This window comes from Halichoerus grypus, chromosome 1, assembly GCF_964656455.1.
Source record: "Halichoerus grypus chromosome 1, mHalGry1.hap1.1, whole genome shotgun sequence".
In the NCBI taxonomy this organism is placed as follows: Eukaryota; Metazoa; Chordata; class Mammalia; order Carnivora; family Phocidae; genus Halichoerus; species Halichoerus grypus.
The window spans coordinates 92,119,849-92,142,977 of NC_135712.1; the positions used below are offsets into that span (position 1 = coordinate 92,119,849).

The window sequence follows — 23,129 nt, forward strand, 5'->3', positions numbered from 1 at the left end:
TTATTGGGGTGATCATTTTGCAATATATACAGATATCAAATTAATGTGTTGTACACCTGAAACTAGTATATGTTGTATCTCTATTATATCTCAATTTAAAAAATCAAATATACCAGATCCCTTCTTTAAATAACTTATAAAAGTTAGCTGTTAATCATTCATTTTCACGATTAAAAATAATACTGTGTAAAATTTATGTTAGGTAACAAGTTGAAATTTACTTAATGATTATTTTCCTTCATAATGTGAGAGCTTAATGTTATCAAGAGCTTAGCTTCTTTAGACCTAAGAGCATTGTTAGTAGTGGTTTTAATTTTTTTCTTTTGTTAAGCCATTAGTATTATAGCCTTTCTTGTCCTATCTTTCAAAATCAAGATATTTCTCTTTCCAAAGCTCTAATAGCTGTGCTCTGTTCCTTTGGTATGGCTTGGTCCTAGAACTGTAGGTAAAAGGATGAGGAGTATTTGGGAACCTGTGGGCTCAGGTTTCTGGTGATGAGAACTGTTAAGAACGGTTCTCTTAGCGACTTTCAAATATTTAAATAGGGAACCAATGGTCTCAACAGCAGCTGAACCATCCCTGTGCAGGCCTTTGGCAATTGTGGGGTCTTTTTCAGCTTGTCACAATGACTGGAGGGCACAGTCAGCATATGGAGCCAGAAGCCAGACCGCTTGAGGTCCTGCAGTGTGTGCAAGAGAATTTTGCTGCCTCCAATCCGACCAGGTGCTTTTAGAGTTCAGCTGCTAGAGTATCCAGCCTAGTGAATGTCACATTGAGCTATTTGAGGGTGAAGAAGGAAGGAGAGGAAAGTGACATGAGAATGAAACAGTTTATTTAGTCCCAAGTCGTGAGGCTATATCAGCGAAGTGCGAGTTGGAAATTTGAAGATGCTGGGTTAACTTGATTTCTCTTTCAGAGAAGGTATGATAATGAAAAGATCTGGGGGACACAGAATACCAGGCTTGAATTGCTGTGGTCAGGGAAGAGCCTGCTACCGCTGGTCAAAAAGGTAGGTCTTAGCAGCTTTGTGTGTTTGTTTTAATAAACTGGATATTTGGGGAATTTTCACACTAGTTTTCAATTATAAATCAGTTATATATCCTTTGAAAGTCATGGCAGAGCAAACTTTAAATAATTTTCAGTTCCAGGTTTCAGCATCCATGTCAACATTCTAACTCAAACCTGGGCTTGTAGGCAGAGTGTGCAAATTTCATTATATACATAAAAACCCAGTGGGCAATAGAACTCAAACACTGGTCAGCCAAAGAACATATACAAATGGCCAATAAGTACAAGTAGATATCTCAACAGCACTATATAAGGGGAATACAACTCAAAACCATAGTGGGGTCCAACTTCACACCCACTAGGATGGCCATCATGAAAAAGATACACAATAACAAGTGTTGTTGACAAGGATGTAGAGAAAACGGAACACTCCTACATTGCTGGTAGAAATAGAAAATGGTGCAGCCACTCTAGAAAACAGTGCAGTAGTTCCTCAAATACAGGAAGTGGGATTACCAGGGCATATGGTAACTCTAGGTATCTACACAAAAGAATTGAAAAAAATGTGTCAGTATCAAAACTTGTAGAAGAACCTTCATAGCAGCATTATCAGAATAGCCAAAAGGTGTGAGCCATCCAGATGGCCATCACCTGATGAATGAGTAAACAAAATGTGGTATATCTGTACCACAGTGGAATATTATTTGGCCATAAAAAAGAATGAAGATGAATGGATATGTGGTTTCTTTCTGGTTTGATGAAGCTATATGGTTGTATAACTTTTTGAATATATTACAAACCACTGAACTGTATACTTAAAAAATAAACTAAAAAAAAGAAAAATCGGCCAGACTTCAGGGATGATAATTTTAGACTTACATTTGTGAGGATGTATATTGTGCTGTGTGATGTAGACAGAGAACTTTAATTCATATCATGTGTCCTACGTAACCAAAGACTCCTGTGGATCAGTATTCTCATCTGATTCTTATTTGTGTCCTCAAAGCACTTATCACAGCGTTTTGAATGTAAGAGACAATAGTTGTTTGTTAATAATAATACTTCACTGGGATTTTGGAAAAAATACTAAGAAGTATATATTTCCCCAACCTTGAAAAAGTTATATGAGCTCATGTGTACATATGAGATTGAGCTAAGTGTATATTAAAAATATATAAACTCTGAACTAAGATTTACCTTTAAACATATTTAAGGTACACTACCAGCTAAAAACACCATTAAGTCAGGGTCTTATTTTCTCAAAGATTTTGAAAGGATGGAAGAAATTAGAGGGAAAAGATGAAGAGATTAGAGAAAATTGAAAATTTCTGTGTTCCAGTAAAACAGTTTTACTGAAATTAAAAAAAGGAAGTAGTATACTAGAAAATATGTGTTTTCAAATAAACTTCTGTAACTTACATAAGCACACAGTAGGGCCCTGGTGCAGATTCCTCCTGAGCAGCCCCCCCACCCCCCCGCATCGGCTTTAGCTAAGGTAGCTAGCTGCTGGGGGCCAGTTACAAGGTTTCAAAAGGCAAACACTTGCAAGTCTTTGACTGCAGACACTGAGCAATTAGGGTCCGCCTGCGTGCGTGCAGAGCAGACTGGAAGCGTTCACAGCCCCCAGGAGCAGCCCTTAGCCAAGAGCTGGCAGGCATCCTGCCTTGGCAGCCCTCTGGTGGGGTGATTCTGCCAGAAGCTCTGCACTGTCTCCAGAGGCCCCTGGCAGGTGTGCAGCCCAACTGCCCACAATAAAGGACATGCAAACACAACACATCCTCGCTGGCTCCTTTCCTCCTCCTCCTCCTTCCCTGCCAGGGCTCCTAATAACTCCCTAATATGCCCCTTTATGAACGACTTTTACTTACCTCCTTGTCTCAGAGTAGACTTGTGGGCCAACCGACCTGAGCCATCGACTCAAGAAATGGAAGCCTTGGTCTGGTCCATGCAGTCATTTATTGAGTGCCTAATGTTTGCCCGGTTGTGTGCTAGCTCCTGTAAAAACCAGACAAAGTCCCTGCCCTCGAGCTTTACTAGAGGAGAAAGGAAGACAGTGACGAAGCTGACAAGCAGTGTGAACGGTGTCCATGCAGCTGTGACTGGAAGGCAGTGGGATGGTGAGGGACTTGAGGAACCAGGGCGGGGGTGGGGGGGGGGTGACTTTAGCTCCCGGTGTTAGGAAACTGCTGTTGGAGTTAAAACCTCCATGAGAAGGGGCAGCCAGAAAAGATGGGGGCCAGACTTGGTTATATAAAATAACCTAGCTCCCTCGCATCTTAAACTTGGGATTAAATCAGGCTTCAACCAGGACAATCTAAAGAGATATGATCCTCCCTGGAATAAAATGTGTCATCGTTTTAAACTGTGTAAATCTTTCCACGAAGATTGAAGCTTTGGTTTCCCATTAATAAGTATTTCCTGAGTTACGTTTGTGGGTGATAAAGTATCAGTACCAAATAAAATGAGAAGATACAGCTGACAAAATTAGTTTAGAAATTTTCTCATGGTAGAAGCTATTAGTATCTAAATAGGAGTCACTTTTAAGGATGACACATTTATAACTCTTTTTAATTTTTGTACCCATATAAAGCATTCTGGTCACTTTCTCATTTATGCTACATTGACAAATCAAGGTAAAGCAAATGGGGCAATTAAACTTTAAATCAAGTCGCATGATAACCTTGTCTCAGGGACAAGTAAAAGGAAAAAAAAAAAAAAGACAAACACAGCAAACATTTCTTCCCACAATTTAGAACATCTGCTTAAACAGCCGATCTGTTGAGCAACTTCTCTGCATCAGGTGGTGGACTAGATAAGTTTCTTATCTCAAATAATGTCTGAGGGGAAGGAGATACCTAGATTTTAAGAAATAAATGTAGCATTTATTTTGCTGAACTTTGAGCTATACCAAGAATTCTACAGACAGTGAACAAGTAGACAGATAATACCAGTGAAGTGTCATGAGGAAGCGAAACACGCTGGAACGGTGGGGTGGGGTGGGGCCAGCTTTTTAAGATCGAGTAGACTGGGAAGGCCTCCCTGGGGAGGAGTGTCTCAGCAGAGAGATAATAAACAGGAAAGGACTGTCCCTGGGAGGATCTGGAAGAAATCATTTCTAGGTAGAGGAATAGCACAGGTAGGAGCCCAGAGAACAACCTGGGCAAATCTGACAAACAGCCAGACCTTGGGGGTGGGAGAGAACAGGAGGAGGTGAGGCTGAGAAGACCGGCTCCGGTGGTGTCTGCATTTTAGTAATGGCAAGGAGTGGCCCGGGCAGGAGGCATCTTGTTCGAATGGACTATGATCTCACCTACTTGAGAACAAGAGTGTTTGTAAAACTGCCTAGTTATTGGTGTGAGGCGTAGTGCTGAGCGATGTATGTGAATCATCTCCGTTATTTCGCACAAACACGGATGGGCTGGGCATCACTGTTGCCCTCATTTTATGGATGGAATCCTCAGGCTCAGTTACCCAAGTTCACACAGTCGGGCGGGTGGCTGAGCTGGAATTGGAGCCCAGGGAGGATGACTGGTAGTTAGGCGCTTACTCCCTGTGCAGCTAGTGCTGACTTCCAGAAGACGTGTTGACCAATTCCTTTCTTGATGCATATCCTCTCCTTAAAGAAAAAAAAATCTGCTGACAAAAGAGAGAAACGAAAAAAATCAGAAGAGTTTTAATGAATGGCCTAATTAAGAAGAGCTTTATATAAAGGCCAGGAGTCAATTTACTCTGATATCTAATGACTATTAAAAAGAATTCATGACCAAAACAAAAATTATTATCTTTGGCATTCAGCTTTCAAAATCCAGCTACCATCCAGCTTGGGTGGCTCGGTCGGTTAAGCGTCCAACCCTTATCTCAGCTCAGGTCTTGATCTCAGCTCAGGTCTTGATCTCAGGGTCATGAGTTCAAGCCCCATGTTGGACAACACACTGGGCATGGAATCTCTTTTAAAAAAAAAAAAAAAGTCCAGCTGTTACTACTAAACTCTTCTGTATTTCCAGGCTGCCCCATCTTGGAGGGGCAAGGAAGGAATGCACATAGGAGACCACATGAATGGCTGACCAGTGCTCACCCCAGAGTACACCCAGCCATCCCCTTGCCATTGCTGAACAAGGCTGTTGATAGCCTATACAGAGCCTCTGTGCCAATTAGAGAAATTTCTGCAGGATGACACAGCCAACATCACAGCCCCCTACACCAGATGTCCTGGGGTAGGGCCTATCTGCACAATGGTACCTTGTGGCCTGTCCCTAAGGCCATGTTTTGCAGTCTTTGTCCTGGTGGTTGTGCCACCAGCCTCTGCTCTCAGAAACATTTCTGAGATTTGTTCTGTAATGCCAGTCCTGGGAGCTGGTACACCTGGATAGGGGTCGCCCCACCGTCATCCCGCACCGGGGGTCCCCGGTGTGGCGCTCTAGTGAGAGCTGGCTCTGCTGCCATTGGGGTGTGCTTGACTTCGAGGCACACGTTCACAAGTCTGCTGTGTTTGACTTTCTTCTCAGATTGGCAAGCCCGACAGCTGTGGTTTTCACAGCCTCTGGCTCCTTCCCAGCCAGCAGGATAGCACGGCAGCGCTCTGGGCCTGTGCCATGCCTCGTGCCCGCTGACTTGTCCCGCAGGTGCAGCCAGGGGAAGGGACTGCGGCTAAAGAAGGAACTTGAGCAGATATGTGATCCGTCCCGCGCTCTTTTATCCTGACCTGAGGTTTATCGTGATAGGCAGCTTCTTGTCTGCACTCATAACTCAGGCCCTCTGAACCGCTCAGTCCTCGTTTATATCATGGCTTGGGCATTTACACTGAGCAGTGTTAGGAGAATTCTTACAAAATGCAGAATTCCTGCATTTGCTGACAATTACTGACAGTGTTATCCATTATACTACTCAGTTGCCCGCTGTTAGGTCCCAAATGAGAAACTTCCTTTGGAATTTAATTTTTTGGGGGGATACCTTTTTATTTCTGTAATTTATTCACTGGGTTAGGAAAACCAGGAAGCTCAGACGCGCGATGGCAGGCCATCGCCATAATTATGTTAATGTTGTGGTTCGGTATTTGCTTTCTGTGACCTTAATGTTTTTCCTTTTGTTAACCATGTCACATGTAGGTCCTTCACTGTTAGATATCCTAAATCCATCCCATCCCCTTTTATTGGGAAGAAGCCAGCCTGTATGTTAAGAAACAAATGAGTGAAATGAAACTAGGTGGAAACCAACATAGATTTGTGTGTGTTAAATCCCAAACTCTAAAGCCACTAAATCGTAATGTGGTTAGCAATTTCATTAACAATTTATTATAGCTTTTTTTTTAGATGCTGACTTCCCATGTCACATTTACAGTATTACTTATGTTCAGGTGTTCTGGCCTTTCCTGTTCTGTAATGTGCTTTATTTTGTCTGATATTTGACACAGTGTGCCCACTGTTATTTTATTGTTATGGACTGACTTATTTGATTACTACACAACCGTAAGTAAATGTGATCATATGGTGTTATAGACAGCACGGCACAGTTGCCATTTGCATTCATTTTAAATCAATCCCATATGGTCTTGCTCTTCTCACTGTCATTGTCCTGCCTGTCCTCCACATCCTTACTCAAATGTCATCTGAGCATGGGCATCACCCATGAACTTGTTAGCAATGCAAAATCTCAGGCCCTGCGCCAGACCTACTGAATCAGAATCTGCATTTTATTTTTATTATTTTATTTTATTACTATTATTTTTCATTGAAGTATAGTTGGCATATAATACTATATTCGTAGTATAAAGGAGGATTTTTACCTCCCGAGAAACTTACTTGCCTCTTTTATGACAGTTTCTTTTAGCAAACATTTTCCCAATGCATTTCCATTTGTCCAACAGCCGAGGCTCCTGCTACACATCCTGCAAGTGCTACGTGCCCATATCAGGGACGTTCTTTCAGGCTGTATTCGTTTCAGGTGTGCAACTTTGTAATTCAACATTTCAGGCTATGCCATTAGTGTGTAAAAAACTAATGAAATACTTTGAATTGCTTGGTGCCAGTTCTTAGAAGAACATAATAGACTTCTTATTAGTTTTTTGTTATTGTTGTTGTTGTATAGTGATTTTTAAAAAACAAATCCCCTGTGTAAAAAATAAAATATCTACAGCCTGCTAGAGTGTTTACTTAACTTGTCATAACTTGTTCTTTTTGTTTCAATAATCCAATGCAACTCTAAAAATATTTATTACCTTCTTACAGGTGGCTGATAGTGAAAGATTCATTTTTACTGTATATGAAACCAGACAGTGGTGCTATTGCCTTTGTCCTGCTAGTAGATAAAGAATTCAAAATTAAGGTGGGGAAGAAGGAGACAGAGACAAAATATGGGCTCCGAATTGATAATCTTTCAAGGTAGAAATTTCAAGTATTTTTAAAAGATTTCTCTCAAAAACAAAGTTTTTCTCCCAACCTTGAGTGAAGAAGGAAGTAAAATAACTTAAATGTTAGAAAATTGTTATTTAGAACTCCTCTTCAATCAAAAATAATGAAACTACTTTTCTTTCTATGTATTTTTAAGTATAGAATATCCAATGTGCAACAGTCAGAATAAATAATCTTATGTGTTGATTTATGCTTGTTTTAACAAAATGTATGCCTATTACAAAATTACTCAGTAATACCAATTTACCAAATAGATAAATTAAGGAGTGATAGTTTCATATTTTTAAAAAATAAAATTTTGCTTTATAAATTGATATCCTTTAATTAACAGAACACATAAACAGTGATTTGATTTACAAAAATTCTTTTTACACACAGATTTTAAGAAAGAAATCTTGAAAGGATACTCAAGTGCACATTTACTATAGATTTTATTAGTGAGTGTGTGTGTGTTAATAAATGTTTCTTTCTGGAAGATGGTAGTTATGTAATATGTGTATATTTTTTCTCTGTATATACATTGGTTCTACAAAGTTCAGCCTCATGTATACAAATATATTATAAATTTTTTTCTTTTCACACATTGACTAATACATATATTATAAATATATATATATTTATACACATACACACACACACACACACACACCCTGTCTAATACACATTGGCATGTGTTGTGTGTGTGTATGTATTTGTATAAAAAGATGCTGAACTTCCTGATCTTCTCTGACAGTAGGAGGTTTAAGATTATCTCCCTCACAGCCTAGTATAGTTCTAGTCATAGTAAGTAACTTTATGCATGTTAGCATGAATAAATGAGTAAATAACCTGAAAATTTATTTTTGCTATATTGAATATAGTTTTAAATCCTGCCCAAAATGTTCAGAAGTCTGCTTTTTTGATATAAATAAGATGCTCTTTGCTTAAAACTTTCAACCTATGTTTGCTGCAATACCAAAACAAAATGGCGCATGTTTAATTGTTAAATATTTTTAAAGAGACTGAACACAGAGTGATTGTTCTTTTCCACACTTTGCTTTTCTTTGAAGGACACTTATTTTAAAATGCAACAGCTATAGGCATGCTCGGTGGTGGGGAGGGGCTATAGAAGAATTCATCCAGAAACACGGCACCAACTTTCTCAAAGACCATCGATTTGGATCATATGCTGCTATCCAAGAGAATACTTTAGCTAAATGGTAAGATCGTTTTACTCTAAGACTATTTTTTATAGTCATAGTATCTAATATTATAGCAGGCCTAAGTTCATCTGGAATCAATTTTCAAAGCTGTGGAAACATATTCTGCATTATACTCGACAAGGGCCTTTCTTTATAAGACTACCTGAGCATAGATTAGTTTTCCAATTTTTGTATTTAAGATTTTCACAGTGAGGATTCAATAGCTAGCTTTAGATCTTGAAGTTTGATTTTAAAAGCTAACTTTTCCATTTTTTTTTTGTAGTTTTTAATTTTATTATGTTAGTCACCATACAATACATCATTAGTTTTTGATGTGGTGATCCACAATCCATTGTTTTTGTATAACACCCAGTGCTCCATGCAGTACGTGCCCTCCTTAATACCCATCACCGGGCTAACCAATCCCCCCTTCCCCCTCCCCTCTAGAACCCTGTTTGTTTCTCAGAGTCCATAGTCTCTCATGGTTCATCTCTCCCTCCAATTCCCCCCCCCCCATTTTTCCCTTCCTTCTCCTAATGTCCTCCATGTTATTCCTTATGTTCCACAAATAACTTTTCCATTTTTTAAGGATGCAAATGGAATGTTTATTTAAGTTATCAGCTATAATTTAAGAATGAGAATTTACTTGCTAGGTATTTCTTTTAAATAAAATGCTTTGCATGTTTTCCTACCCACGGATTAGAAACTGGTCTGTTTTCAGTCTCAGACAAACAACGGTGTGAGTTCAACAGGATGAGAGAATTCATCTGACTCATGTGATGATGAGACCAGTTTGTTGTTCTCTCAGGGAATCCGGTCGCTTACTTCTGTCTCCTTACTATACTTCCTGCATAGCGGACGGAAGATGGGATTTTCAATCCTTGGTCTTCAGTTATAAAAAGTAAACTGGTGGCTTTGTAGAGACTCAGGCAGTGGCTTTTATCTTTTTGCCATAAGATATGTTTCCTTTCTTTCTTTTCATAAAAAAAATAAAATAAATGAAACAAAAAACTTGTCTTCCAGGTATGTTAATGCCAAAGGGTATTTTGAAGATGTGGCAAATGCTATGGAGGAGGCGGAAGAAGAGATTTTTATCACAGACTGGTGGTTAGTATTTATCCATGGGGATTTTGGTTGGAGGTCTCTGCAATTAGACATGTAAAACAGTGTTGTGCTGTTCCAGAATCGTACATTATGAAAATCAGCAGTACCCGTAGATGGTTTGGCCAAAGTCTCAGCCAATTAACTCTAATAGCCTCAGTGAAAAGTCTTTTCAAAAAACTTGAACTCCAAATATCCTTAAAATATTTAGCTTAAGCAATTTTGGTTTTGTCTTTCTTTCTTCCTTTCTTCCTCCCCCCTCCCTCTCCCTTTCTTTCTTTCTTTCTTTCTTTCTTTCTTTCTTTCTTTCTTTCTTTCTTTCTTTCTTTCTTTCTTTTTCTTTTTCTTTCTTTCTTTCTTTCTTTCTTTCTTTCTTTCTTTCTTTCTTTCTTTCTTTCTTCTTTTTTTCTTTCTTTCTTTCTCTTTCTTTTCATAGATGTTATTTATTTATTTGTCAGAGGGAGAGAGCGCACAAGGAGGGGGAGCTGCAGGCAGAGGGAGAAGCAGGCTCTCCGCTGAGCAAGGAGCCAATGTGGGGCTCAATCCCAGGACCCTGGGATCATGACCTGAGCTGAAGGCAGACACTTAACCAACTGAGCCACCTAGGCATCCCTGTTTTTGTCTTTCCATTTGGAAATAGACACCCAAGTATTCATCTTAGTAAAGATTATTTTGCAATGCAAATACAGTTTTAGAAGTGATAGAAAATAATCTTCCTTGGGTGCCTTCTTCATTTGGTATTTTAGTCCCCAGGTCTAGTGAATATACTTCTGAATTGTCCCTTTGAAGCTGGAATAGTTCCATTTGTCTGTTACAGAATGACTAGGCCTGGTCAACTTTTTTGGAAATATATCAGATTTCAACTTTTTGACCCCCTTTACAAATATCCATGAGAGTTACAATGCTTATCAGAGCCACTGGAAATCTCATACTCCGACTCATTTAGCTCTTGGGAAATTGTACTCTTGGAGTTGGTGTAGGCTTTAAAGTTTGACTTTAGTTCCAGTTACCCTCTGCCTGGACAGTTAAAACCAATTACAGATGCCAAAATTGACTACAGTGGAAATGAACATGTCTAAAATGTGTTTTCCTTCTAAGAATTTAGTTGCTGAAATGCTCCTTATTTTTCCCTTTCTTGTTTCCTTTCAAATACTATCTTACATATAAACTTTGACAATATCATCATAATTTATTTCCTCCTAATTCTATAATTTGGGGAGAGGGGAGAGTAATTAAGAATATGAACTCATCCTCTTCTACTTTTGCCTGAGTAATATGGAAGTCTATAATTCTAGAGCATGCTTTCCCAACCTTGGCACTGTTGACATTTTGAGCCAGATAATTCTTTTTTTTTTTTGAAGATTTTATATAGTTATTTGAGAGAGAGAGAGCAAGAGAGAGAGCGCACAGATAGGGAGAGGGAGAAGCAGACTCCCCGCTGAGTGGGGAGCCCGATAGAGGGCTCGATTCCAGGACCTGATCATGACCTGAGCTGAAGGCAGATGCTTAACCGACTGAGCCACCCAAGTGCCCCTGAGCCAGGTAATTCTTTGTTATGGGAGGTTGTTCTGTGCATTGTGGGATGTTTAGCACCGTCAGCATGTCTGGCTTTCACCTACTAGATGCCAGTAGCAAACTCCTGGTTGCGATAGTGTCTTCGGACATTGCCAAATGTCCCCTGGAGGGTAAAGTTCTCTTGGTTGAGAATCGTTGATCTAGGGTTGATAGACAAAGTGTGTGATGGTCAGCATGTCTGTGAGCCTGTTTATTCTCATGTGTGTGGAGGAGCTAAATCTTGGCCTTTATTGTCACATTTTGTCTCTTCACTCAGTTACCAGGAATAAAAATAAGTTTCATACTTAGGAGCTGTTTCTTTGGTTGAATACTTTATAAACACTTATGAGAATAAATTAAAGCTTAATGTAGTACTATATTCCTTTAGATAATATTTCTGAAAGTTTGATGAAGACATGAGAAAGACTGAAGATAGTTTTTCCATTGAGCCCATATTTTCATGTTTTATTCAAGAAAATAATATCTCTTTTGAAGGTTCTGAACACTAAAATACAGGCTCCCATTCAAACATCTAAAGAGATGGAACCCTGACTATTTTCTGCTGTTGGAAAGAAAATAAACCAGGTTATTTCTTTTCTATGACTGTCTAGGGTAACATCTTATTACCACACTCCCTTTGAAATAAAGCCTTCATTGTAACTTCCCTCCTAACAGATGAAGAAAATTCTTGCCATGTAAGTATATTGCAAAAGACAGCATTCAGAAACTTAACCAATACTGGTATGTCTAGTATTGGTATACTGAGAGAGTGAAAAGCATAGTTGGAAGATGCACTTGTCCTTTAGAAGCTTCTAATCTAATTCAAGAGATATCATATGCTTAAGTGTAAACTTAAAAACTGTACTGATAAGTTTATAAAATAATTAGTATGCAAACAGAGGTGGATGTAGTGAAATGAGAAACAACCTGGAACCTTCTAGTTCGTTCATTCATTTAACCACCCATTCATTCACTTGTTAACTTAGTCATTCCAGAGCTATTTAGTGAGCACCCACCCTGTGACAGGTGCTGAACTAGGCCATGTGTATATGAAGATGATGGAGAAGCAGCCCCTCCTCTAGAACAAGAGAGAGTCAGGAAGTCATATGGAAAACCACAGATTGGGGAAAAGTGAGTGGTGAGAGGATTAAGACAGCAGAAGGCTGTAAAGAAGGAGGAGCCCTGAGGCAGGGCAATGCCTGAACCTACAGGAGCTGTGGAGGCTTCACGGAAGAGAAGGCTGGCCTGGGGCTTGGTGATGGAGTTGACCAGAGGAAGACAGGTGAATGTTTTTGGCAGAGGGATAGCCAGGACCAAGGCATAGAAGTGTGAGAGTGTGCAGCAACTTGGGAGGAGGGTGGAGGCTGTGGATAGCTGAAGCATAGCATCCTTGGGGATGGTGGGTGGAGATGGCACCGAAGAGATGGGTCGGGGGAAATTGTGAAGGGCAGTGGGGGAGCTGCTAAAGAGTTTGCACTTAGTGCTGTGGACACTGAGAACCACTGACAATTTTTAAGCATGGGGATTTCAGTCAGATTTGTTTTCTAAAAGGGATCATTCTGGTAATAGTGTAGAAGAGGAATTAAACAATGGCTGTAGAGCCCACTTGGCAAGCTATTGTTGTAGTCTAGGAGAGAAATGGTGAGGGTCTTTGCTCAGACCACCTTAGGGACCTAGCTATTACAGACGGGGCGAGTGGTTTCTAAGGCACAAAGTAACATTGACAATAACAGCTACTATTTGTTAAATTCTTACAAGTACCAGAGGCTATGTTACAGTTGTGAAAAGTGAGACTCATGAGGTAGGTAAGGAAACTGCCCACAGTCAGGCACTTGGCAGGTGCCGGTGCTGGCTGGGACCCAGGTGTGTCTGCTCTAGAGTCCCTGTATCACGGAGCTGCCTCTCAGAGAGGGCTTGCTGCACTGCATGGTGTCTGAAGTTCCTTTAATTTATTTATTTTTAAAGATTCTATTTATTTATTTGACAGGGTGAGTGAGAGAGAGAGAGAGTGCACGAGTGGGGGGAGGGTCAGAGAGACAAGCAGCCTTCCCCACTGAGTGCAGAGCCCAACATGGGGCTCGATCCCAGGACCCTGGGATCATGACCTGAGCCGAAGGCAGACACTAAACCGACTGAGCCACCCAGGTGCCCCTGCAGTTCCTTTTAGATCTGAAATTCTTTAAGAACAGATTGAACTGTTTTGAGGTAGTAAATAAATTAGTTATCAGATTTGGGTAGATTTGGCTTGGAGAAATTTTCTGAAGAGGTAAATTCTGAGGTAGGCTGTCAAGTTAGAAGAGATAATGACCCATTAAACAGCCCAGACTATCTGAACACTAAAGTGAAGAGCAAATTCCAGTTGGATATTGAAGGTGTCCTAAGAGGTAGTTTCTATATAAAGACTAGTGAGCATTCTTCACTTGTTTATGTGGATTAGCCAGGAGAACCCTTGTTTTATGCCTTTTCTGTGCTTGGTGCTATTTCAAGTCACCTATGAATTAACTATCCAGTGTTCATTGGAGTATGTCCGAAAATGAGGTTGGACACCAGGATGTGGCTTCGAGCTCCCTTGCCAAATTGCTAATTGCTCTTAGGGCAGATCCAGAGACTGTGGCTTAGCTCAGATTTCCTCTTGGTGGTGGTGGCTCTCATTACCACTGGGCAGCAGGCATGTGTGCAGCAAGCGTGTTGAGTGTTCGCCATAGTTGGTTCTTTATCCAGCCCATCAGGGGTAGGGGTGCAAGTGGGGTCTGCCACCGCCTCTGTGCTGAGCCTGTGCGTTAACCGTGTCAGAAATAGACAGGATTAGTAAAACCTAAGAATTTTAAAAAAGAGATTTTTCATTTTTTAAAAAATTTTTAATTTTAATTCCAGTATAGTTAACAGTGTTATATTAGTTTCAGGTGTACACTGTCGTCATTCAGAGTTCTATGCATCACTCAGTGCTCATCATGATAAGTGTACTCTTGACTCCCTAACACCTGTTTACCCATTCCCCTACTCACCTCCCCTCTGGTAACCATCAGTTAGTTTGTTCTCTATAGTTAGGAGTCTGTTTCTTGGGAGGCTCCTGGGGGGCCCAGTCGGTTGAGCAACTGACTCTTGATTTCGGCTCAGGTCATGATCTCAGGGTGATGGGATCAAGCCCTGCGTCAGGCTCCCTGCTCATGGGGAAGTCTGTTTGAGATTCTGCCCCTCCCCCCTGCTTGTTTCCTCGTTCTCTCTCTCTTTCTCTCAAATAAATAAATAAATCTTAAAAAAAAAAAAAAAAAAAAGCCGGGGTGGACGCTTGTGTGGCTCAGTCAGTGAAGCATCGACTCTTGATTTCAGCTCAGGTCATGATCTCAGGATTGTGAGATCGACCCCCTGAGTCAGGCTCTGCACTGGGCATGGAGCCTGCTTAAGATTCTCTCTTCCTCTCTCTCTGCCCTGCCCCCACCCTCTCCCTCTCTTAAAAAAAAAATGTTCCCTTTCCTTCTAAAAAAAACAAAAAACAAAGAGTCTGTTTCTTGGTTTGTCTCTCTTTTTTTTCTCTTGCTCATCTGTTTTGTTTTTCAGATTCAACATATGGGTGTGATCATATGTTAGTTGGCTTTCTCTGACTGACTTATTTCACTTAGCATTATATTCTCTAGCTCCATCCATGTTGTTGCAAATGGCAAGATTTCATTCTTTTTTATGGCTAAATAATATACACACAAACAAACACCACTTCTTCTTTATCCATTTATCTATCAATGGACACTTGGGCTGCTTCCATAATTTATCTATTGTAAATAATGCTGTTATAAACATAGGGGTGCATGTATTCCTTTGAATTAGTACTTTTGTATTCTTTGGGTAGTACCCAGTAGTGCGATTACTAGATTGTAGGGTAGTTCTATTTTTAACTTTTTGAGAAACTTCCATACTGTTTCCCACAGTAGCTATACCAATTTGCATGCCCACCAACAGGTTTCTGTTTCTCCACATCCTTGCCAACACTTGTTATCTCTTGTGTTTTTGATTTTAGCCATTCTGACCATTGTGAGGTAATATCTCATTATAGTTTTGATTTGCATTTCCCTGATGATAAATGATGTTGAGCATCTTTTCATGTGTCTGTTGGTCATTTGTATTTCTTCTTTGGAGAAATGTCTGTTCATGTCTTCTGCCCATTTTTTAATTGGATTAATTAAATCCAATTTAATTAAATTGCTCAAATACTGTTTTTCTTATAAACTTTCTACAGGATGCTTTTTAAAAAAATTCTTCATTGTCTCTTGACTGTGTTATGGAATTTCAGGGAAATAGTTCTGTGTATTTTTATAGCTTAATTTGTACTAAAGGGAGGGCAGGTGGTCACATGCAGATCATGTGGGATTTTAACATGCCATTTAGTGAGTTTTCTGATGTGGACCATCCCTTTGATGCTGAAGGTAATGGATCTGTTGAAAGAAGTGATGGTAGATTTGGATTACTGCTCTCTACATCTTCCAGTTTTTCTGTGTTATCTTCCCAAATAATGTGAAATCTCGTGACTCTAGGATTAAATACCAAAATATTCCTTTGAACCTTAGAAAAAGTCTGGTTTTACTGGCAGATTTTTCCTTAATTCTGTCTCGGTATATCCATTATTTACATTAATAGCCAACTCTAATAAATTCTCGATCTTAATAGGTACATGTAATTAGAACAACTGTTACACCTACTGCATCTGTTTCTGGAATGAGTCCTGGATTAGAAGCATCAGTCTGAAATACAAACATATGCCTTCCTGCAGGGCCTCAGTGGGGAGCAAAATGGGCTCCCACTCCCAGAATGGACTCAGAAACTTTAACTGCAGCTCCACCTGCTGGTGTGGTTTAAGACCAGTTGCCTTTTAGTTTTAAGCCCCAATAGTTTATTTTTGTTTTTATTTCCCTTGCCTCAGGAGACCCATCTAGAAAAATGTTGCTAGGGCCAATGTTAAAGAAATTACTGCCTGTGTTCTCTTCTAGGATTTTTATGGTTTCGGGTCTCACATTTAGTTCTTTAATCCATTTTGAGTTTATTTTGGTATAAGAAAGTGGTCCAGTTTCATTCTTTTGCATGCAGCTGTCCAGTTTTCCCAACACCATTTGTTGAAGAGACTGTCTTTTTCCCATTGCATATTCTTTTCTGCTTTGTCAAATATTAATTGACCATAAAATTGTGGGTTTATTTCTGGGTCATCTTCTACTCTGTTCTCTTGATCTATGTGTCTATTTCTGTGCCAGTACCATACTGTTTTGATTACTATAGCTTTATGACTTGAAGTTGGGAATTGTGATAACCTCTAGTTTTGTTTTCCTTTTTTGGTGTTGCTTTGGCTATTGGGGTCTTCTGTGGTTCCATACAAATTTTAGGATTGTTTGCTCTAGCTCTGTGGAAAATGCTGATGGTATTTTGATACAATTACATTAAATCTTTGGGTAGTACAGACTTTTTAACAATATTTGTTCTTCCAATCCATGAGCATGGTATGTATTTCCATTTCTTTGCATCGTCTTGAATTTCTTTTATCAATGTTTTATAGTTTTCGGAGTACAAGTCTTTCACCTCTTTGCTTAAGTTTATTCCTAGGTATTTTATTATTTTTGGTGCAATTGTAAATGGAATTGTTTTCTTAATTTCTCTTTCTACTGCTTCATTATTAGTGTATAGAAATGCACCAGATTTCTATACATTGATTTTGTATCCTGTGACTTTACTGAATTCATTTATTCATTCTAGTAGTTTTTTAATGGAGTCTTTAGGGTTTTCTATATATGTAGTATCTTCTCATCAGCAAGTAGTGAATGTTTTACATCTTCCTTACTGATTTGTATGCCTTTTATTTCGTTTTCTTGTCTGATTGCTGTGACTAGGAGTTCCAGTATATATTGAATAAAAGTAGTGAGAGTAGACATCTTTATGTTGTTCCTGATCTTAGAGGAAAAGCTCTCAGTTTTTTGCCATTGAGTGTGATGTTAGCTGTGGATTTTTCATAGATGGCCTTTATTATGTTGAGGTGTGTTCCATCTAAACCTACTTTGTTGACAGTTTTTATCATGAATGGATGCTGAATCTTTTCAGATGCTTTCCTGCATCTATTGAAATGATCATATGGTTTTTATCCTTTCTCTTGTTAATGTGTTATATAATTATGATTGATTGCAAAAATTGAACCACCCTTGTTGCATCCTTGGAATAAGTCCTACTTGATTATGGTCAATGATTTTTTGTAATATATTGTTAGCTTTGGTTTGTTAATATTTTGTTGAGGATTTTTGCATCTGTGTTCATCAGGGATATTGGCTTGTAGTTCTCTTTTTTAGTGGTGTCTTTTGTCTGGTTTTGGTATCAGGGTAATGCTGGCCTCATAGAATATATTTGGAAGCTTTCCTTCCTCTTCTATTTTTGGGAATAGTTTGAAGAGAATAGGTATTAACTCTTTTTTAAATGTTTGGTAAAATTTACCTGTGAATCCTTCTGGTCCTGGACGTTCATTTCTTAGTAGTTTTTTGATTACCAATTCAAACTGGTGCTCTAGTATTGGGATTGATCCCTTTATTGTTATGTAATGCCCTTCTTTGTTTCTTATTATAGTCTTCGTTTTAACGTCTATTTTGTCTAATATGAGGATTGCTACCCTGGCTTTTTTTTTTTTTTCCCCACTTCCGTTTGCATGGTGAATGTTTTTTCATCCCTTGGCAGTGGTCTAATTCTTAGTTCAGTTCTCAAACTTTAGTATAATGTTTAGGATGTAATTCATGCAAGGGCAGCTTGGGAGTGAGCAAGAAGTTCATAAACAACTTTATAGGGTTGCTTTCCTGAGCTCTGCTTTCTCCATGATCTCTCCACTACTTTTGGGTTTCCTGTAATTTTTTTTTTTTTCAGTCCTCTATTTAGAAAGGTGGGGCTTTATTTTCCCTGCTCTGCTATGTGCTTTCTGTAATGATACTTGTGTCCAGAGCCAAGCAATGGATATTTACATTGTCCTCTTGGAACCACAGCTCTTCTAGTTGGAGAGGAAAGTTCCAATCCTTCAGTGTTTCTGGTGCCTGTGAGCCCCTTGCTGCCACCCCATCACTACCAGAAGATCCCATTCTTTCTCCTCAAGCCCGAAACAGAGGACTTCTACCTGAGTTCTCTCTACCTGTGCCAATGCCCGTTGCTGAGTTCTCCCTTCAGGCTGATGAATCAGATGGGAAAAAAATGGTAAAGTCCCCATTTGTTAGATGGTACATCAAACTCTGTTCTTCCTGAATTCATGAACACCGTATATCTCTCCATTTATTTAAATCTTACTTAATTTTTTTCAGCAATGTTTTGTACTTTCTACACACAGTAGTCCCCCTTTATGTGTGGTTTTGCTTTCTGCAATGTCAGTTAGCCGAGGTCAACCACAGTCTGGAAGCAGATGATCCTCCTTCTGACCTGTTGTCAGAGGGTGAGTAGTAGTCTGCCTAAAGCTGCATCACAATACCTACAGCATTCACCTCACTTTATCTTATCATGTAGGCATTTTCTCATCTCCCATCATTACAAGAAGAAGGGTGACTACAGTACAATAAGATATTTTGGGAGATAGAGACCACATTCACATAAAATAAATTACAGTTTTATTTATAATTTTATTTATTTTATTTTTTATTAGTTTTATTACAATTATTATTATAACTGCTCTATTTTATTAGTATTGTTGTTAATCTCCTACTGTCCCTAATTTGTAAATTAAACTTCATTGGAATGTGTGTATGGGAGAAAATATAGGATATATAGGATAGGCATACAAGGTTTGGTTCTAGCTGCAGTTTCAGGAATCCATGGGGATCTTGGAATACGTGCCCCACGAATAGGGAGGTGCTAACTCTACAGGTCTTGCCTACATTTTGTTATTTATCACCACGTAATTCATAGTTTTTAATGTTACTATAAATGGTATTTTTTAAAATTTATGTTCCCGTTTTTCACTGCTGGTGTATAGAAATACAATTGATTTTTTATATTGATCTTACCTACTGCAACTTTGCTTAGTTCACTTATTAGTGCTAGTAGCTTTATTGTAGACGCCTTAGAGTTTTCTCCATAAATGATTGTGTGATGTGTGAATAATGACAGTTTTACTTTTCCCTTCCTAATTTGTATACCTTCTATTTTATGTTATTGCCTTATTGCTTTGGCTGGGACCATCAGCAGAGTGCTGAACAGCAGTGATGAGAATGGACGTCTATGCCTTGTTCTCAGTTTGGGAGAAATCAGCATTCAGTTCGTTGTATTATGCTTTAGTTAGATTTCCTATAGGTGCCTTTTATTATTTTGAGGAAATTAGTTTCTGCCTATATCTATAATTTGAGAGTTTTTGTTATGAATGGTATTGAATTTTGTCAAAACTTTTTCTGCATTTATTGAATTGATCATTTTTTTTCTGTTAATGTGGTGAATTGTATTGATGATTTTCAACTTTTAAAGCAGCTTGCATTCTTAGGATAACCTCACTTTGTCATGATCTAGTATCCTTTGTATAAGTTGTGTTTTTTTAAATTCTGAATTCAATTTTTAATAGACATAGGACTAAAGTTTCAATTTCTTTTTACTTCTGTCTTAGTAACTCATTTCTTTCAAGGAAATTGTCCATTTTATCTAAATTACCATATTCTTATAAGATTATTTATAATATTTCTTTATTATCTATTTAATATCATTTTAATGTCTGCAGGCCCTGTAGTGATTTTGTCTGTCATTCATTTTTTTATATCGATAACTTGTGCTTTTCCTTTTCTTTTTTTTACTAAGTTAACAAAATTTTTATTTTTTTATCTCCCAATCCTTGTGTATATGCATACATTTATTTTAAAAACCTGATATATAATAGCATATATGAAATTACATATTTCTCCATCTGAGAATATATTATATATTTTCAATGGCTATGTGTTTGTTTAGTCACCTTTTTTACAACCAAACACTTTATGATGTATGATTGCCATACAAAAAGGTCTGTACATATTTAATATATACAACTTTATGAGTTTGGCGATAAGCATCCACCTGTGACACCATCACCATAATCAGTGCCATAAACATATCCATCACCTCCGAAAGTTTCCTCCCATCTTCTTTATTTATTTTTAGTTTTTGTAATAAGAACACTTAAGATCTACCGTCTTAGCAAATGTTTAAGTATGCAATATAGCATTGTTAACTATGGGCACTATGCTGTACAGTGGATCTCTAGGACTTATTATCTTACGTAACTGAAACTTTGTACCCTTTGACCAAGACCTTGTTTCTTCCTCTTCCCAGGTCCTGGTAACCACCACTTATGAATATCAGTCTTTTATCTTTTTAATGCATTATCCTCAAAATTGAGGACCTCTTGAGAGCTATTTTAAGATCCTCCAAAATACCTAATAGACTGCTCTGCATACAGGGTGCCATGGTGCTTGTAGATTAAATAAAGGATGATATAATTGTGGAGTATAGATGCAACCCTTGTTGGTGGGAATATACATTGGTGCAGCCACCATGGAGAACAGAATGGAGGTTTCTCAAAACATTAAAAATAAAATTACCATATGATCCAGCAATCCCACTTCTGAACATGTAACCAAAGGAATTGAAATCAAGATCTTGAAGAAATGTATGCATTGTCATTTTTATTACAGCATTATTCAAAATAGCCAAGACACGGAAGCAACCTAAATGTCCATCGAGGGATGATGGATAAAGAAAGTGTTGTATTTACATTCAATGGAATATTGTTCAGCCTTAATAAAGAACGAAACCTGCCATTTGCAATAACATGGATGAACCTGGAGCACATTATACTAAGTGAAATAAGCGAGACACAGAAGAACAAATACTACATGATTCCATTTACATGAGGAATCTAAAATTGTGAAACTCCCTTTTTTCTTTTTTTAATCCAGCTAGAAGTTTGTCAGTTTTATTAATCTTTTCAAAAAGTTAGCTTTTGGTTTCACTGAGTTTTTTTTTTAAGATTTTCTTTCTTTATTTGTTTGTTTGAGAGAGAGAGAGAGAGAGGATGAGTGAGAGAGAGAGAGCACAGGAGCCGGGGTAGAGGGAGAGAGAGAAGCAGGCTCTCTGCTGAGCAGGGACCCAACTTGGGGCTCAGTCCCAGGACCCCGGGATCATGACCTGAGCCAAAGGCAGATGTTTAACCGCCTGAGCCACCCAGTTGTCCAGTTTCATTGAGTTTTCCATATTGTTTTTCTGTTTTAGATTGCATTGAGTTCTACTCTTGTCTATTTATTCTCGGCCTTCTTACTTCAGGTTTAATTTATTTTCCTTTCTTATTCTTTTTTTTTTCATTTTCATTTTTTATTTTTTTTAGTAATCCCTACACCCAATGTGGGTCTGGAACTCATGACCCTGAGATCAAGAATCACATGCTCTTCCAAATGAGCCAGCCAGACGTCCCTCTCTTTTCTTACTCTTAAGATGGAAGCTCTGATTACTGGTTGTAAACTTGGTCTTTCTGATAGAAGCATTGGAAGCTATAAAATCTTCTAAGAGGAACATTTATGTAGAAGTACATGTTCACATCTCTGAAATCAGGATTCATCTTATACGCAAGTTCATCTCACAGCTGTATTTGTCATGCTTTTTTCTTTCTCAGTGATACAAATAGTAATGATGCATCTCACAATTATTAGTTTCCTAGATTCAATGAAATGTGGTTATTATACAATTCTTTTGAACTTTGCTTATCTAATAGTTGCTGAGTGAAGATCCTGACATAATGATGCTTGTGAGTCATAACTCAAATAGTTACTTTCTCCTTGCCAGTGAGACCATTGTTTATACTTTGTTTAAAGAATGAATTTTGGTCTTTTTTCTTTTTATGCATTATCCTCAAAACTGAGGGTTCCTCAAGAGCTATCTTAAGATACTCCAAACTATCTAATAGAATGTTCTGCACACAGTGTACAAAGTGCTTGTAGATTAAATAAAGGATAAAGACTTAATTGCAGAGTATAGCATTAAAATTAGTGGCCCCCAAAGGAAAGATCTCGGAGTTTACAATTAATCAAAAAGTTACAAGGGGCACCTGGGTAGCTCAGTCAGTTGAGCATCTGACTGTTGATTTTGGCTCAGGTCATGATCTCAGGTTTGTGAGATCAAGCCCCACGTGGGGCTCTGCACTCAGCAGGGAGTCTGCTTGACGATTCTTTCCCTCTCCTGTTGCCCCTTCCCCTGCTACAGCTCTCTCTCTCTGTCATAAACAAATAAATACATCTTTAAAAAAAATTGCAAGTATCTCTATGTTATTGGGTATCTCTTACCTTCAGTGAACAAGCAGTACACAGCAAAGCACTTTTCTACCTAAAACAGACCTCTTTTTAATTCATTTTAGATCTTTTGCTATCAGTTGCTGCATTTTTGTTTCTTTGTTTAGACGTAGATTACCTTTGTGTTCCTTCGTACTTTAAATTAAATATGCAAGTATTTATACTACATACACCCCACTATTTGTCTGTTTTCTTATTTATGTTATCCAGTGTGTGTTTCCTTTAGGTACTTTATCTTTGGGGTTTTATTTTTCTTTAACTGAATGAAATAGAGCATAAAAAGATTTTTAAAATTTCTTTAGCTCCTTAAAACCCTGTTGGTTTCACATGCTTGAAGGACTCCCTGGCAGTATTCCAGTCTAGAATTCTACAAGGCTTTAATCCTTATACAGTCTACTCCTGCTCCTCTAAGTCTGGCATTTCTCCAGATGAGGTTTTCTTGTCTTTTTTAAATTTTTTTTTAAGATTTATTTATTTTAGAGAGAGAGAGAGAGCACAGGAAGGAGGGGAAGAGGGAGAGAGAGAGAATCTAAAACAGACTCCCCGCTGAGTGCAGAGCCTGAGGCAGGGCTGGATCTCAC

General features: G+C 38.4%; 1 protein-coding gene across 5 annotated transcripts in view; it reads left to right on the forward strand.

Moving 5' to 3' along the window:
* PLD1 (phospholipase D1) overlaps positions 1–23,129 on the forward strand; it is a 193,483-nt gene that overhangs the window by 83,334 nt on the left and 87,020 nt on the right. For all 5 annotated transcript variants that reach the window (XM_078069248.1, XM_078069241.1, XM_078069240.1 and 2 more), the window contains exons 8-11: positions 917–1,009; positions 7,233–7,385; positions 8,465–8,614; positions 9,620–9,703. In XM_078069248.1, coding sequence (XP_077925374.1) covers positions 917–1,009; positions 7,233–7,385; positions 8,465–8,614; positions 9,620–9,703 — 480 coding nt within the window. The remainder of the gene's footprint in view (positions 1–916; positions 1,010–7,232; positions 7,386–8,464; positions 8,615–9,619; positions 9,704–23,129) is intronic.